Source organism: Myiozetetes cayanensis, unplaced genomic scaffold (assembly GCF_022539395.1).
Source record: "Myiozetetes cayanensis isolate MyiCay16 unplaced genomic scaffold, myiCay2020 scf6-25, whole genome shotgun sequence".
NCBI classification, from domain to species: Eukaryota; Metazoa; Chordata; class Aves; order Passeriformes; family Tyrannidae; genus Myiozetetes; species Myiozetetes cayanensis.
In genome coordinates, this window is record NW_026087853.1 from 55,564,250 (window position 1) to 55,575,891 (window position 11,642).

General features: G+C 66.5%; 3 protein-coding genes across 4 annotated transcripts; 1 reads left to right on the plus strand and 2 right to left on the minus strand.

The window, feature by feature from the left end:
• The first annotated feature begins 4,271 nt into the window (after window positions 1-4,271).
• On the plus strand, window positions 4,272-6,033 carry CHURC1 (churchill domain containing 1). Its single transcript, XM_050335300.1, has 5 exons — window positions 4,272-4,346; window positions 4,425-4,560; window positions 5,101-5,171; window positions 5,608-5,704; window positions 5,783-6,033. Exons 1-4 carry the CDS (start codon window positions 4,308-4,310, stop codon window positions 5,698-5,700), a joined length of 339 nt encoding a protein of 112 aa, XP_050191257.1. The 5' UTR covers window positions 4,272-4,307; the 3' UTR covers window positions 5,701-5,704; window positions 5,783-6,033.
• Window positions 6,034-6,561: 528 nt separating this feature from the next.
• Window positions 6,562-8,079, minus strand: GPX2 (glutathione peroxidase 2). Its single transcript, XM_050335297.1, has 2 exons — window positions 7,166-8,079; window positions 6,562-7,077 (listed from the first exon to the last, which is right to left on the minus strand). The coding sequence occupies exons 1-2, from the start codon at window positions 7,388-7,390 to the stop codon at window positions 6,727-6,729; spliced, it is 576 nt and encodes a 191-aa protein (XP_050191254.1). The 5' UTR covers window positions 7,391-8,079; the 3' UTR covers window positions 6,562-6,726.
• A 124-nt stretch (window positions 8,080-8,203) lies between these two features.
• On the minus strand, window positions 8,204-11,547 carry RAB15 (RAB15, member RAS oncogene family). 2 transcript variants are annotated; one of them, XM_050335295.1, is made up of 7 exons: window positions 11,351-11,547; window positions 10,251-10,311; window positions 10,041-10,101; window positions 9,874-9,951; window positions 9,704-9,793; window positions 8,754-8,819; window positions 8,204-8,640 (listed from the first exon to the last, which is right to left on the minus strand). In XM_050335295.1, the coding sequence occupies exons 1-7, from the start codon at window positions 11,472-11,474 to the stop codon at window positions 8,485-8,487; spliced, it is 636 nt and encodes a 211-aa protein (XP_050191252.1). In that variant the 5' UTR covers window positions 11,475-11,547; the 3' UTR covers window positions 8,204-8,484. The 2 variants fall into 2 exon arrangements, with proteins under 2 accessions (XP_050191252.1, XP_050191253.1); XM_050335296.1 differs by lacking the exon at window positions 11,351-11,547 and adding an exon at window positions 10,444-10,847.
• Window positions 11,548-11,642: the final 95 nt, after the last annotated feature.

Genomic DNA, 11,642 nt, shown 5'->3' on the forward strand with positions numbered 1-11,642 from the left:
GCATGGAGCCCTCAGCTGAGGGTGTTGAGGGGAACCCCGTGTGCCCCAAACCGCTGGTGACCCCGTGAGCTGTGACACTGCATGATTCCCCCAGGCCCCCCCGGAACCCCTCAGGGCACCCCCTGGATCCCCTCGGGTCCCCCTGGGTGGTGTTATCGGGGCGGCCGGGCTGGACCACACCCCAGCTCCGCACCCTAATCGGGGCAGCACAGGCAGGGCTTGGCCTGGGTTTGGTGGCACTGGGAGTGTGCAAGGACATGGAGGAGCATGCGGGAGCATGGACACGGCAGCAAGGGCACACAGGAACATGTGCATGTGTGAGGAAGGGCATGTAGAAGTGTAGAAGTCTGACAGAGCCTGTCCATGGGAGCGAGGACGAGCAGGAACGTGCCAGAGCATGCAAGAGTGAGCAAGGACACACAGAAGCATGGCAGAGTGTGCACATGTGAGCCAGGACACGTAGAAAATAGAAACATGCCAGAGTGTGCCAGAGCATGCACATACCGGCAAAGGTAGGCAGGAGCACGCCCAGAGCATGTACATGTCAGTAAAGACATGTGGAAGAGTGCCAGAGCATGTCAGAGCATCCACGTGAGAGCAAGGACATGCAACAACATGCCAGGGCACGCAAGAGTGTGCACATATGACCAGGGACATGCAGGAACATGCCAGAGCATGCACACATGAGCCAGGCCATGGGACACACACAGCAGGCACATGAGCACATGCAGGAGTGAGCAGGAGGGCACCGGCGCCAGGCCCGCACCCCCCCATGCCGTGGCTCTGTGCCACTGCTGGAGCACCTGGCTCCCCCTGTGGGAGCCCAGATTTGGGGACCTTCCCCCCAGAACTTCAGGGACTGCCAGTGGGATGGGTGTGCTGAGCTGGGTCGGGTCTCTGCAGGACACCTCGGTTCTGACTGTGTCCCTGACAACACAACAGCAGGGCCACGGCCGTGAGCATCCAAGGAGGAGAGAGAGGAGGAGGAGATGACGCTGAAGGGAGCCACAGCAGGCCCACGGGAGCGCTCTGAGCGCGGGCGCTCACCCACCCTTTAAATCTCCCTCCGCCGCACCGGCGCCTCCTGAGCATCCCTCCCTGGCACAGCCGCGCCGCCACCGGCACCCGCCACTTGGGAATTGTCATTCCTCCTGCTCGGTGTGCGGGAAGCTGGGAGTGCCGGCGTGCTGGCCTCACCGCCAGCATCCTGCAGCCGCGGCCCGAGCAGCGTCGCCTTCCCCGGCCAGCGACTCGGCACGGTGAATCAGCACTTCCCGGCTTGGGGCTGGCACTGTGCCGTCGCCACGGTCCCCCCACCGGGCACAGGTGATGTCCCCCCACATCCTGAGGGCAGCCAGGGCAGCGGTTGGCTCCTGGTACCCATGGCACCCTCAAACCCATTCCCTGGCTCATCCCTTGCCACTGCAGCGTGCTGCTGGAAAACCCCTTCCCGGGGCACAAGAACTCATTGGGATCCCCCCAAACATCCCAAAAATGCTGCCCCACCACCGCCACCCGCAGCCTGGTGTGTCTCCATTGCTCCACTTCACCAAAACACCTGGATTTGGCATCTCCACCGTGCCTATGGGCATCCACGCTCTTGTTGGGAAGGGGGCAGGAGTCAAGGGGCATCCCCCCAGCCCCCCAACAGCCTCCTGCCTGCGAGGCGCAGGGCCAGAGCTGGGAGCAGATGGTCCTGCTCGGCACGGCCACGCTGCACAGCACGGGGCGCTTGGGCACGGCCCGGCATGGCTTCTCCGGCCGCGCTGCCCCGCTCCGGCCAGGGCTCCCCTGCCACACTCTCACCCGCCTGGAGAATTTGGGCTTCCCCAGGGCCACACGCTGGCTGTGCCAGGACTGTCCCATGTCACCCAAGCCGGAGACACGCACACGTGCTGACACTCCACAGACATTTTTGGCTATAAATAGGCCTCCCCTGTGCGCGGCGCCAGCCAAGCCCCGCTCCCTTCTTAGGAGCTGCCCCCCCCCCGCACCCCAAAATCGCCAGCCGGTGCCACAAAACCGCACGATAGCTGTAAAATACTCTGCAGGGGGTTGTGCCGGCACCCAACGGGGCTTTCTGGGTCTCCTGGGCTTGCCACCCTCTTCCAAGGCACCCCGATCTCCTGATTCTGGGAGCTGGAAATTTATAAAGGGAAATGCTGGGAAATCAGCCCTTGGGGACCCCTAGGTTATTGGGGTGAGGGTAAGAGTTCCCTCAGCCCAATGCCTACCCGTGAGCATCCTTGTGGAGCTGGGATGAGGGGGGAGTCAAGGGCACGGCACCCCAGAAACCCTTTCCAGTAAGTCCAGTTTGCCCAGTTGCTAAAAACTGGGGGACAAAGTGGGTTGGGCAGTTGTGTTCCACCAAGACCCTCCGGACTCGGCTTGCCCACCGTGTCTTGACAGAGCTGGGAGCACCCAGGACTGTCTTGGGGAACCCTCCAGGGGTTGGTACCCCAGGGGAAGTGTCCCCAAGGTGTCCCCACGTTGTCCCCGGGGTGTCCCCAGAAAGTCACCGCCACTCGCCTGCCCCGTCCTTCCTGAAAGCAGCCCCGAGGGACACGGGGTGACAGCAGAGCCCCCGCCGCAGGGCGAAAAGGGCGTTTAGCCCCCTCCGGAGGGCTCCTCACCCCCCACCAAACTTTTCGCCGTGCCTACCGCCCTCCCCCCCCAGTACCGCTCCCGGTGCTCGGCGCAGACCCCCGCCCGGTATCCCCGGGGCGGGCAGCGCCTCCCGGTGCCCCCCCCGTCGGCGTGTCCCCGGGGAGCGGCGCCTCCCGCCGCCCCCCGAACCCCTCCGTACGCCCCGGAGCGGCGCATCCCGGTGCCGCGGGGTCTCACCTGCGCGGGGCGGCGGGCGGGAGAGCGGCGGCGGCGGCGGCGGCGGCGGGGCCGGTGCGGGAGCGGGGCGGGGGGAGCGGAGCCGCCCTGCACGGCGATATAAATAACATTATCTGGGCGCGCAGGGACATTCCTGCCCGGAGCCGGCGGCGCTGCCCGGCCCCGATAGCCCAGCTCCCCCCGGGAGGGCCGGGCCGAGCCGACCGGGCGGGCGGGGACGGGGATGGGCGCAGGGACGGGGACGGGGACGGGCCGCCCGCCCCGCAATGCAGCACAGCGGCGCCCCCCGGCCGCCAGCGCCACCGGCACCCGCGGCACCGGCAGCGGCACCGGCAGCGGCACTGGCAGCGGCACCGGCAGCGTCACCGGGCACCGGCACCAGCACCGACAGCATCACCGGCAGCAGCAGCACCGGCGGCACCGGCACCTGCCAGGTGCGGAGTAGCGCAGCGCCCCGCCGACATCGGTGGGGGTCCCCGGCGAACCACCCCCTCCCCACCTTCCCCGGCCAGCCCACGTGTCCTCCGGCAGCCCTGGATGCCCCCCAGCTAGTCACAGGCACCCCGCAGCTGGCCCTCAGTGATCCCCAGCCAGTACCGGGTGTTCCCCGCTAGTTCTGGGTATCCTCCCCCCGCTAGCTGTGGTTGTGCCTCATTAGCCCTATCAGTCCCCCAGCTAGTCCCAGGCACCCCCCAGTTAGACCTCAGTGTCCTCCAGCTAGCCCCAGGCATGCCCCAGTTACTCTGGGTGTCCCCCAACTAGTCAGTGGTGCCCTCCACCTAACGCAGGCAGCCCCCAGCTAGCCCTGGCCCCTGCGTGATTAGCCCTGGGTATCCCCCAAAAGCCCTGGACGTGCCTCAGGTAGCTCCAAGTGTCCCCCAATAGCCCTGGATGCCCCCAGCTAGTTCCAGTAACCTCCAGCCAGCTCCTAATGTCCCCGAGCAGCCTTGTCCCCACTAGTCCCAGGTGCCCCCAGGGAGCCCCAGGTGTCCTGTACTACTCCTCTGTGCCCCCGGGTGTCTTCCACTAGTCCTATGTGTGTCCCACTAGTGCCAGGTGACCCCAGGTAGCCCCAGGTGTCCTACACTAGTCCTGTGTGCCCCCAATAGTTGCAGGTGTCCCCCACTAGTCCCTGGTTCCCACCAGACAGCTCCAGGTGTCCCTCACTAATCCGGTGTGTGCGCCACTAGTCCTGTGTGCCCCCACTTGGGAAGCCCCAGGTGCCCTGCACTAGTCCTGTGTGCCCCCAGGTGTCCGCCACCAGTCCCGGGTGCAGGTAGCCCCAGGTAGCCCCAAGTGTCCCCCGGTAGCCCCAGTTTCTCCCCATCCCGCCCCATTGGCCCCAAGCCCCGCCCCTTTCCCCTCAAGCCCCGCCCACAACTACTGAGGCCGCGCCCGCGGCCCCGCCCCGCTGCTAAACCCCGCCCCTTTGGGCCCAGCTCTCGCGAGACCCGGGTCGCGAGATGTGCGGGGGCTGTGTGGGCACCGAGTACCCCGAGCGGGTGAGGGGCGGGGGGGGCCGGGCCGGGACCCGCCGGGACCCCTCCCCGGGCCGGTCCCAGCCTCTGCTGCCGCCCTAGGGCACCACCTGCCTGGAGGGCGGCTCCTTCCTCCTGAACTTCGTGGGCTGCGCGCAGTGCGGCCGCCGGGACTTCGTGCTGGCCGCGAACCGGGCCGCGGGCCTGCACGACGGGGAGGAGATCGTCACCTACGACCGTGCGAGGGGGGAGCACCGGGGCAGGGGGGGCGTGAGCTGTGGGATCTGGGGGTCTTGAGGGCCAAGGGGGACATTTGGGGCCTGGGACTCAGGGGGTCGCTGAAGGTTGGGAGGGGTGACTGGAGGACTGGGAGGGGTCTGGAGATCGGGGATTCTTGGGTGTTGGAGGGGACCTGGGGCCTCTGGGGGACCTCTGGGGCCTGGGGTTTTGGGGTGCATGATGATAGGACCCGGGCTCAGAGGAGGGGGGAGGCCTAAGGGAGGGTTAATTTGGGGGCCCAATATTCAGGAGGTCCCTGAGGACGGGAATGGTGGCTTCCCGGGGATGGGGTCTCCTGACGGGTTGTCAGGGAGCTGAGGGGCATTAAGGGGGGTGAGGTGCTGGGGTGGGGGAATTCGATGCTTTGGGGACAGGAGGTCTGCACCCCAGGAGTGAGGGCAAGCACAGAGGGTGGGGGTTTCTCCCGAGGGACTGGGAGGGGGTGTACCCCAGGGACAGTGCCTGTGTTCCCTCACCCCACTGTCCGCCGTTCTCACAGACCTGTGCAAGAACTGCCACCACCTGATTGCGCGTCACGAGTACACCTTCAGCGTGGTGGACGACTACCAGGTGTGCCCCTTTTTCACCCCAAACCCCTTCCTGGTTCCTTTGCCTCCGGAATGTCAGACCCACCCTTCCGCGGGCTGATTCCCACCTGCCCTGGGACGGAGCCTCGAAGGATTCGGAGCTGCATCCTCTGTGCCCGGGGCTACCTGGAGGTTCCCAGCACTGGTCCGTGCCTTGTGGGGGGAGCCCAGCTCACCTGGCACGGGAATGTGGGTGATGGGAGGGGCCTGTGCCCCCCATTCCTTATTCCTGTCCCATTTTCTATGTGGCAAACTGCTGGAAAAAGGGCTCGGGGGAGCCGGTGGGGCTGGAAATGAGATCCCCCCGGCTCTGATTGCAATCAGGGATCGGGTACCGGATCCGGCTCAGGTTTCCCTGTGGGGGAGCAGGGCCGTGGCAGCCCCCTTTTTTTTCCATCCCCCCCTTTTCCTCCCCCCAGGAATACACCATGCTGTGCCTGCTCTGCGGCCGTGCTGAGGATTCCATCAGCATCCTGCCCGATGACCCTCGCCAGATGACCCCACTCTTCTGAACTGGTGTGTACCCTGGGATGAGATCCCTGGAACCACAATCCCTGGGGACCACACAGTCCCTTATGTGATTCTCTCCCCCAGGCTTCCAACCTGGATTCAAGGAATGCCCGACACCGGATGCTCCCGTGTTTCCGGAGCCCTGTGGCTCTGACCCCGGCTGCAGGGATGGGGTGCAGCGCCACGGCCCGAGCCCCCCGTGTGCTGGAGACATAAAGGGGACCCCAAAACAGGGTCTGTGTCTCCCCAAAAACAGGATCGAAAGGGATTCCCACCCCATCCCTGCCTCAGGAGGCCTCTGGTGTGGGGCAATAAATGTGACGTGTGACAGCTCAGTGGTGCAGGTGGGAATATTTTGGGGCTGGGCTTTACCCCCTAGAGCTGGTGAAGGTATTGAGTCCTGATACAGGGATCAAGGGAGCTTTTGCCATCCCAGGAGCCTATGGAATTCCTCTCTAGTCCTTCCCAGCACCTGAGAGCCCACTGCACCCTCGCAGTGCTCTCCTGTGGAGAAAACTTGATTATTTTCCCTCCCTGAGGAGCTGGCTTGGGGTCACGTCTGTGTGCCCTGGGGTGTGTAACTTAGCCCTGCCCTGCCGGGAATTCCTTATTCCTGAGGCGGGAAGGAGCTGGGTGTGGGAAATCACTGCCCTGGGGTGAGTGAGGTGCTGCTCTTGGCACCCAGCCCCAGCAACACCCACGGGGAACTGGGTGCAGCCAGCCTGGCCCCCACCTACCCCTGTGCCGCTGTTTCCTGATGTGGCACCTTGGGGCTGCAGCCTCCTTCCTGCTACCCCACATGGCTGTGGGTATGTTCCCAAAAACCACGCGGATCCGGGCGCGCTCCCTCCGGCTCGTTTATTGCCCCCAGCCCGTGCCGCCCCAGAGGCTCCAACCCTCCGCCCCTATCGAGCCCCCTCCCCACGGCGGTTTCAGAGGGGGCTGTCACCCTGCGGAGAGCTGGGGCCACCCCAGGGTGACCGCAGAGCTGGGATCACATCGGAGCCGGGGCCGTGCCGGAGCTGGGGTTACTTGGCCAGCTTGAGGAGGCGCTGGATGTCGGGCTCCAGCTGCGCCGTGGGCACGCGGGGGCTGTAGCGCCGGAACGGCTCCCCCTCGGGCCCCACTAGGAACTTCTCGAAATTCCAGGAGATGTCGGAGCGCCGCACGGGGCTCCAGGTGACAAAGCGGGGCTCGGACATCAGGTGTGCAGCCTCGTCGGCTGGCGCGGGCAGGTGAGCCTTGAGGTAGGCGAACACGGGGTGGGTGTCGCTGCCGTTCACCTGGCACTTCTGGAACAGGGTGAAGTTGGGTTCAAAGCCGCCCCCGGGCCGCACGTGCTTCAGGGTGTTGAGGATCTCCTCGTTGGTGCCGTTCTCCTGCGGCAGGGAAGGGAAAATCCGGGAGCTATGAGTTTCCCGGCTCCCCCACCCCCCACACCACTGCCTTGTAGCCCACAGGACTTACCTGGTAGCCAAACTGATTACAGGGGAAGCCCAGCACGACCAGCCGCCGGGGGTAGCGGGCTTGGAGCTGGTTGAGCTGGGTGTAATCCCGCACCGTGGTGCCTCAGAGCGACGCCACGTTTTCTATCAGGACCACGCGGCCCCGGAAAACGCCGAAATCCACCTTTTCCCCGTGCAGGGAGGTGGCGCTCAGGTCGTAGAAGGACTTGGCGATGGGGACGCTCATGGCTGCGGGCGCGGCTGCCTCCCCCGCGCGCCCGCACCGCCTCTTAAGGGCTTCCCGGCTCCCACGTCATGGTCCAAAGGTCTGCGGGCCCCGCCGCGGCTTGGGAGAAATCGGAGCTGCCCGTCCCACCCGTGGAAGGAGGAAGGTGGCGCAGGGCCAGGGCGATGCTCCACCTGCCTCAATAATTCATGGCACGGTGCGGTGCGGCTGCTCGTCCCAGTGCCCGCAGGATGTGGGTTGCTGCCGGCCTGGCACGGCGTGTTCCCGAGGTTTGGGAATGCTGGTGGGAATCGGGGAATAACTGGGAGCTGGGGCTGTGTGGGGTGGAGGACAGGAGGGACGGGTGCCCCAGCACTTCTGGCCTGGCGCTGCCTTGGCATCGCCTCTGGGGACTCCTGCGCTGCCATCCCAGTGCCCACCAGTCCCAGGGCCCGCTGGTCCCAGTGCCAGCTCAGTCCTTGGGCCCATCCACAGTGGTGCCCACCATTGTCCTTGTACCTGCCCATCCCAGTGTCCGGCAGCATCTCGGTGTCCACCTCTATGCTGGTGACCGTCATCCCAGTAACCACCCATCCCACTGGTGTTGGCCGTGGCACCCCACGGGTCCCACGCTCCATATTCCCGTGCCCAGCCTGGAAAGGGGACACCGTCCTGGCTGCCCCCGATCCCTGTCAATTATTGATCACCGCTCGGGTGTCCGTGCCCGGGCTGTGCCTGCTGCACGCTGCTCCCTGTGCCGGTGCCTCTGGAGGGTGACCACCACTATGGCATCGTGCCCACATCCCCCCACGGAGCACACGCACTACCAGCACCTCCAGCATCACTTTTATTCTGCAAACGGTGTGTGTAAAACTGGGGGGCTCCCACGGGCACGGGGTGGACACCGGGTGGGTACACAGCGCCTGGACACCCCCCATCCCACCCTGCACACCAGGGGGGGCACAGGTGCCAGGATGGGGGGGCACCCTCATGCCTTCCCCCCTCCCACTCCCTGTGGGGTGTCCCTCCCCGCCTCCATGGGGACCGCCCCAATCCCGCCCCTATCGTGCCCTCCCCCGACACAGCCCGGGGCACCGTCAGGGAGGTGCCAGCCTTCAGCACCAGCAGGTTTTGGGGGAGTCCTCACTCTGCAGAGGCTGTTGCTCCTCTTCCTCCAGCCGGGCCAGGGTGGGGGCGCGGGGGGGTCCCCGCAGCTCCTCCAGCTCCTTGCGGTGCGCCTGCAGCACCAGCTCCGTCAGCCGTGTGAAGGACTGCGGGAAGGGGCGTGTGAGCCCGGGAGAGCGCGCCCCGACCCCTCCAGAACCTCCAGCCCTCCTCCCAGTCCCCTCAGGACCCCGCGGCCCTCCTCCAGCCCCCCCCATACCTCCTTGATGTTGAGGTTGCTGCAGGCACTGGTCTCGTAGAAATCCATCCCGTATTCCCTGGCCAACTGTGGCACCAGGATTTTGGCGGGGAGGGAGCGTGATTTGGTGGGGGGGGGGATTCAATTACCCCGCTTCCCCCCCGGAACGTGCACAGCCGGGCACGGACAGACGGGTGAGCTGAGGGGGCTGGCATAGGGGAATCCCCCCGGGTCTGGGCACTGGGGACTTTGGGGGTCCAGAGGTTCTGGGGGCGTCCCTGGGTGCTTTAGGGGTGCAGGGGACCACGCTGGAGGTGCGAGGAGGGGTTGGGGTTCCCTGGACACCCTGGGGGCGGAGTGTGTGGGGGAAAGGGGGTTCCTGGATGCTCTGGGAGCTGGGGTGGGGGGGTCCCTGGTCATGCTGGGGGGCACTGGGCATGTTTGGGGGTCCCTGGGCACAGGTAAGGCTGCAGGAGGGCTGTTGGGGTCCATGGAGAGTGCAGGGTGGGCTCAGGGAGGGACTGACCAAGCCAGGGGTAGAGGAGGGGGGTACTGGATGATCTGGGGGTCTAGAGGTCCCAGGGAGGACACGGGGGGGGGGCACTGGGTGCTTTAGGGGTGCAGGGGACCATGCTGGAAGTCTGGGGAGGGGTTGGGGGTCCCTGGACATCCTGGGTGGGCAACAGGGAGATCTAAGATCGGCCCTTGGAGTGTACAGCTACTGTGGGGGAGGCAGGGAGCTCCTGGATAGTGGGAGGGGAGGGAATGCTGTTTTTGGGGTGCCTGGGTACAGACTGCAAGGGGGTAGGAGACGCCTGGTCATGCGGGGGCGGGGGGAGCTGGGGATGTTTGGTAAGGCTGCGTGAGGGCTATTGGGGTCCCTCGTGAGTGCAGGGGGGGCCCTGACCACCCTGGGGGCGCAGGGGTTGGGGTCCTGCCCCCCCGCGGGGCACAGGCCAGCCCCCGCTCACCTGCAGCCCTTGCTCTTTGGGCACTTGCCTCTTGTGCTCCTCGTCCGCTTTGTTCCCGATGAGGATTTTCTGGACGCCGTCGGGTGCGTACTGCGGGGTGAGTGGTGTGAGGACCCCCTCACCACAGCGGGGGGACCCCCAGCCCTTCCCGCCCCCCCATGCACCCCCACCTCATCCACGTCGCTGGCCCACTTGACGATGTGCTGGTAGGAGCGCTCGCTGCTGATGTCGTACACCAGGAAGATGCCCTGCGGGAGGGGGGGCCGGCCATTGACACCCCAAATCTGTACCTCAGTTCCCCCTCTGCTGCTCACCAGGACGGGTCCCCCCTCCATACCTGTGCCCGCCGGTAGTACTGCTTGGTGATGGTCTGGTACCGCTCCTGGCCGGCCGTGTCCCTGCCCGGGGACAACGGGTCAGTGCCACCACCCGCGGCACGAGTTGGGCAGGGTTCAGCCCCCACCCCGGCTGGGGGAGCGGGACTCAGACCTCCCCCAAAATGCCCCCCTTCCCCCACCCCTCCCCGGGATCCGGTGCCGCCACTCACCAGATCTGTATCCGCACCTTGATCCCGTCCACCTCGATCGTCTTCATCTTGAAGTCGACACCTGGGACGGGGACGGGAGAGGGGACGGGGTGTCCCGGTGTTCCCCACCGCTGGAGCTGCTGTCACCGGGGGCACTCCGGTCCCCTCCTGGCCCACCCCAAGCCCCGCCGTGGCCCGGTCCCGGTGCCCACACCTGGTGCCAGGCCTGGCAGGAAGTGCCAGGTAGGTGATCCAGGTTCCCCAGTGCTACGGCTTTCCGGTGCTGTGGCTGCCCACTGCTCCCGGTTCCCGGCTGCATCCTGCTCCCGGCTCCCCCGTGCCAGAGATGCCCAGTGTTCCCGGTTCCCCAGTGCCCATGATTTCCTGGCTCCCTGATGCTCCCGGTTCCCCGAAGCCGCGGCTCTCCGGTGCCCCCGGTTTCCCAGTTCCCGGGTACTGCGACTCCAGATGCTCCCGATTCCCTGGCTCCTATAGTTTCCCCACTCTCTTGTTCCCCATTTTCCCGGTGCCCACGGTTAACCGTGTCCCCGTTACTCGCAGTTTCCCGGTGCCCCCGCTTTTCCCGTGCCCGCCACTCCCTGGTTCCCCGGTGCCCACGGCTCCCGGGTGCCCTGGTTTCCCGTTTCCCCGATTCTGTGGCTTCTCAGTTCCTCGGTACTCCCCCGTTCCCCGGTGCCCACGGTTTCCCCCCTCCTTGGTTTCCCGGTTCCCGTGGCTCCCTAATCCCCCCCAGTTCCCATGGTTTTCCCGCTCCCCAGTTGCCCGGTTTTCCGTTTCCCCGGTGCTGCAGCCTCCCGGTACTCGCGGTTTCTCGGTGCCCACGGCTCCCTGCTTCCCCAGTGCTGCCGCTCCCCGGTTTCGCGGTGCTCCCCGTTTCCCGGTGCCACGGCTCCCCGGTTCCTCAGTTCCCCGCTTTCCCTTTTCCCCGGTACTGCGGCTCCCAGCGCTCCCGTTTCCCCGGTGCTGCACCTCCCCACCGCTCCCGACTCGCTGATGCTCCCGGTTCCCCGTTTCCCCGTTTCTCCGTTTCCCCGGTGCTCCCGCTTCCCCGACGCTGCCGGTTCCCCGCTCCCGCCGCCGCGCGCTGCCGGTGCCGGTACCGATGGTGGAGATGTGGGCGGGGTGGAACTGGTTGTCGGTGAACCGGCAGAGCAGGCAGGTCTTGCCCACGCCCGAGTCCCCGAGCAGCAGCAGCCGGAACAGCACGTCGTACTGCTTGGCCATGGCGGGCCCGGGCACCGGGGCCGCACCGGAGCTGCGCCGCCGCCGCGCCGGGCCGGGCTGGCACCGGGGGATGCACCGGGGCGGGGCGAGGGCGGCGGCGGCGGCGGGAGGGGGCACCGGGGCGAGGGTGTGGGGGGGTAACCGGCGGATGCTGTGGGGAACGGGGAG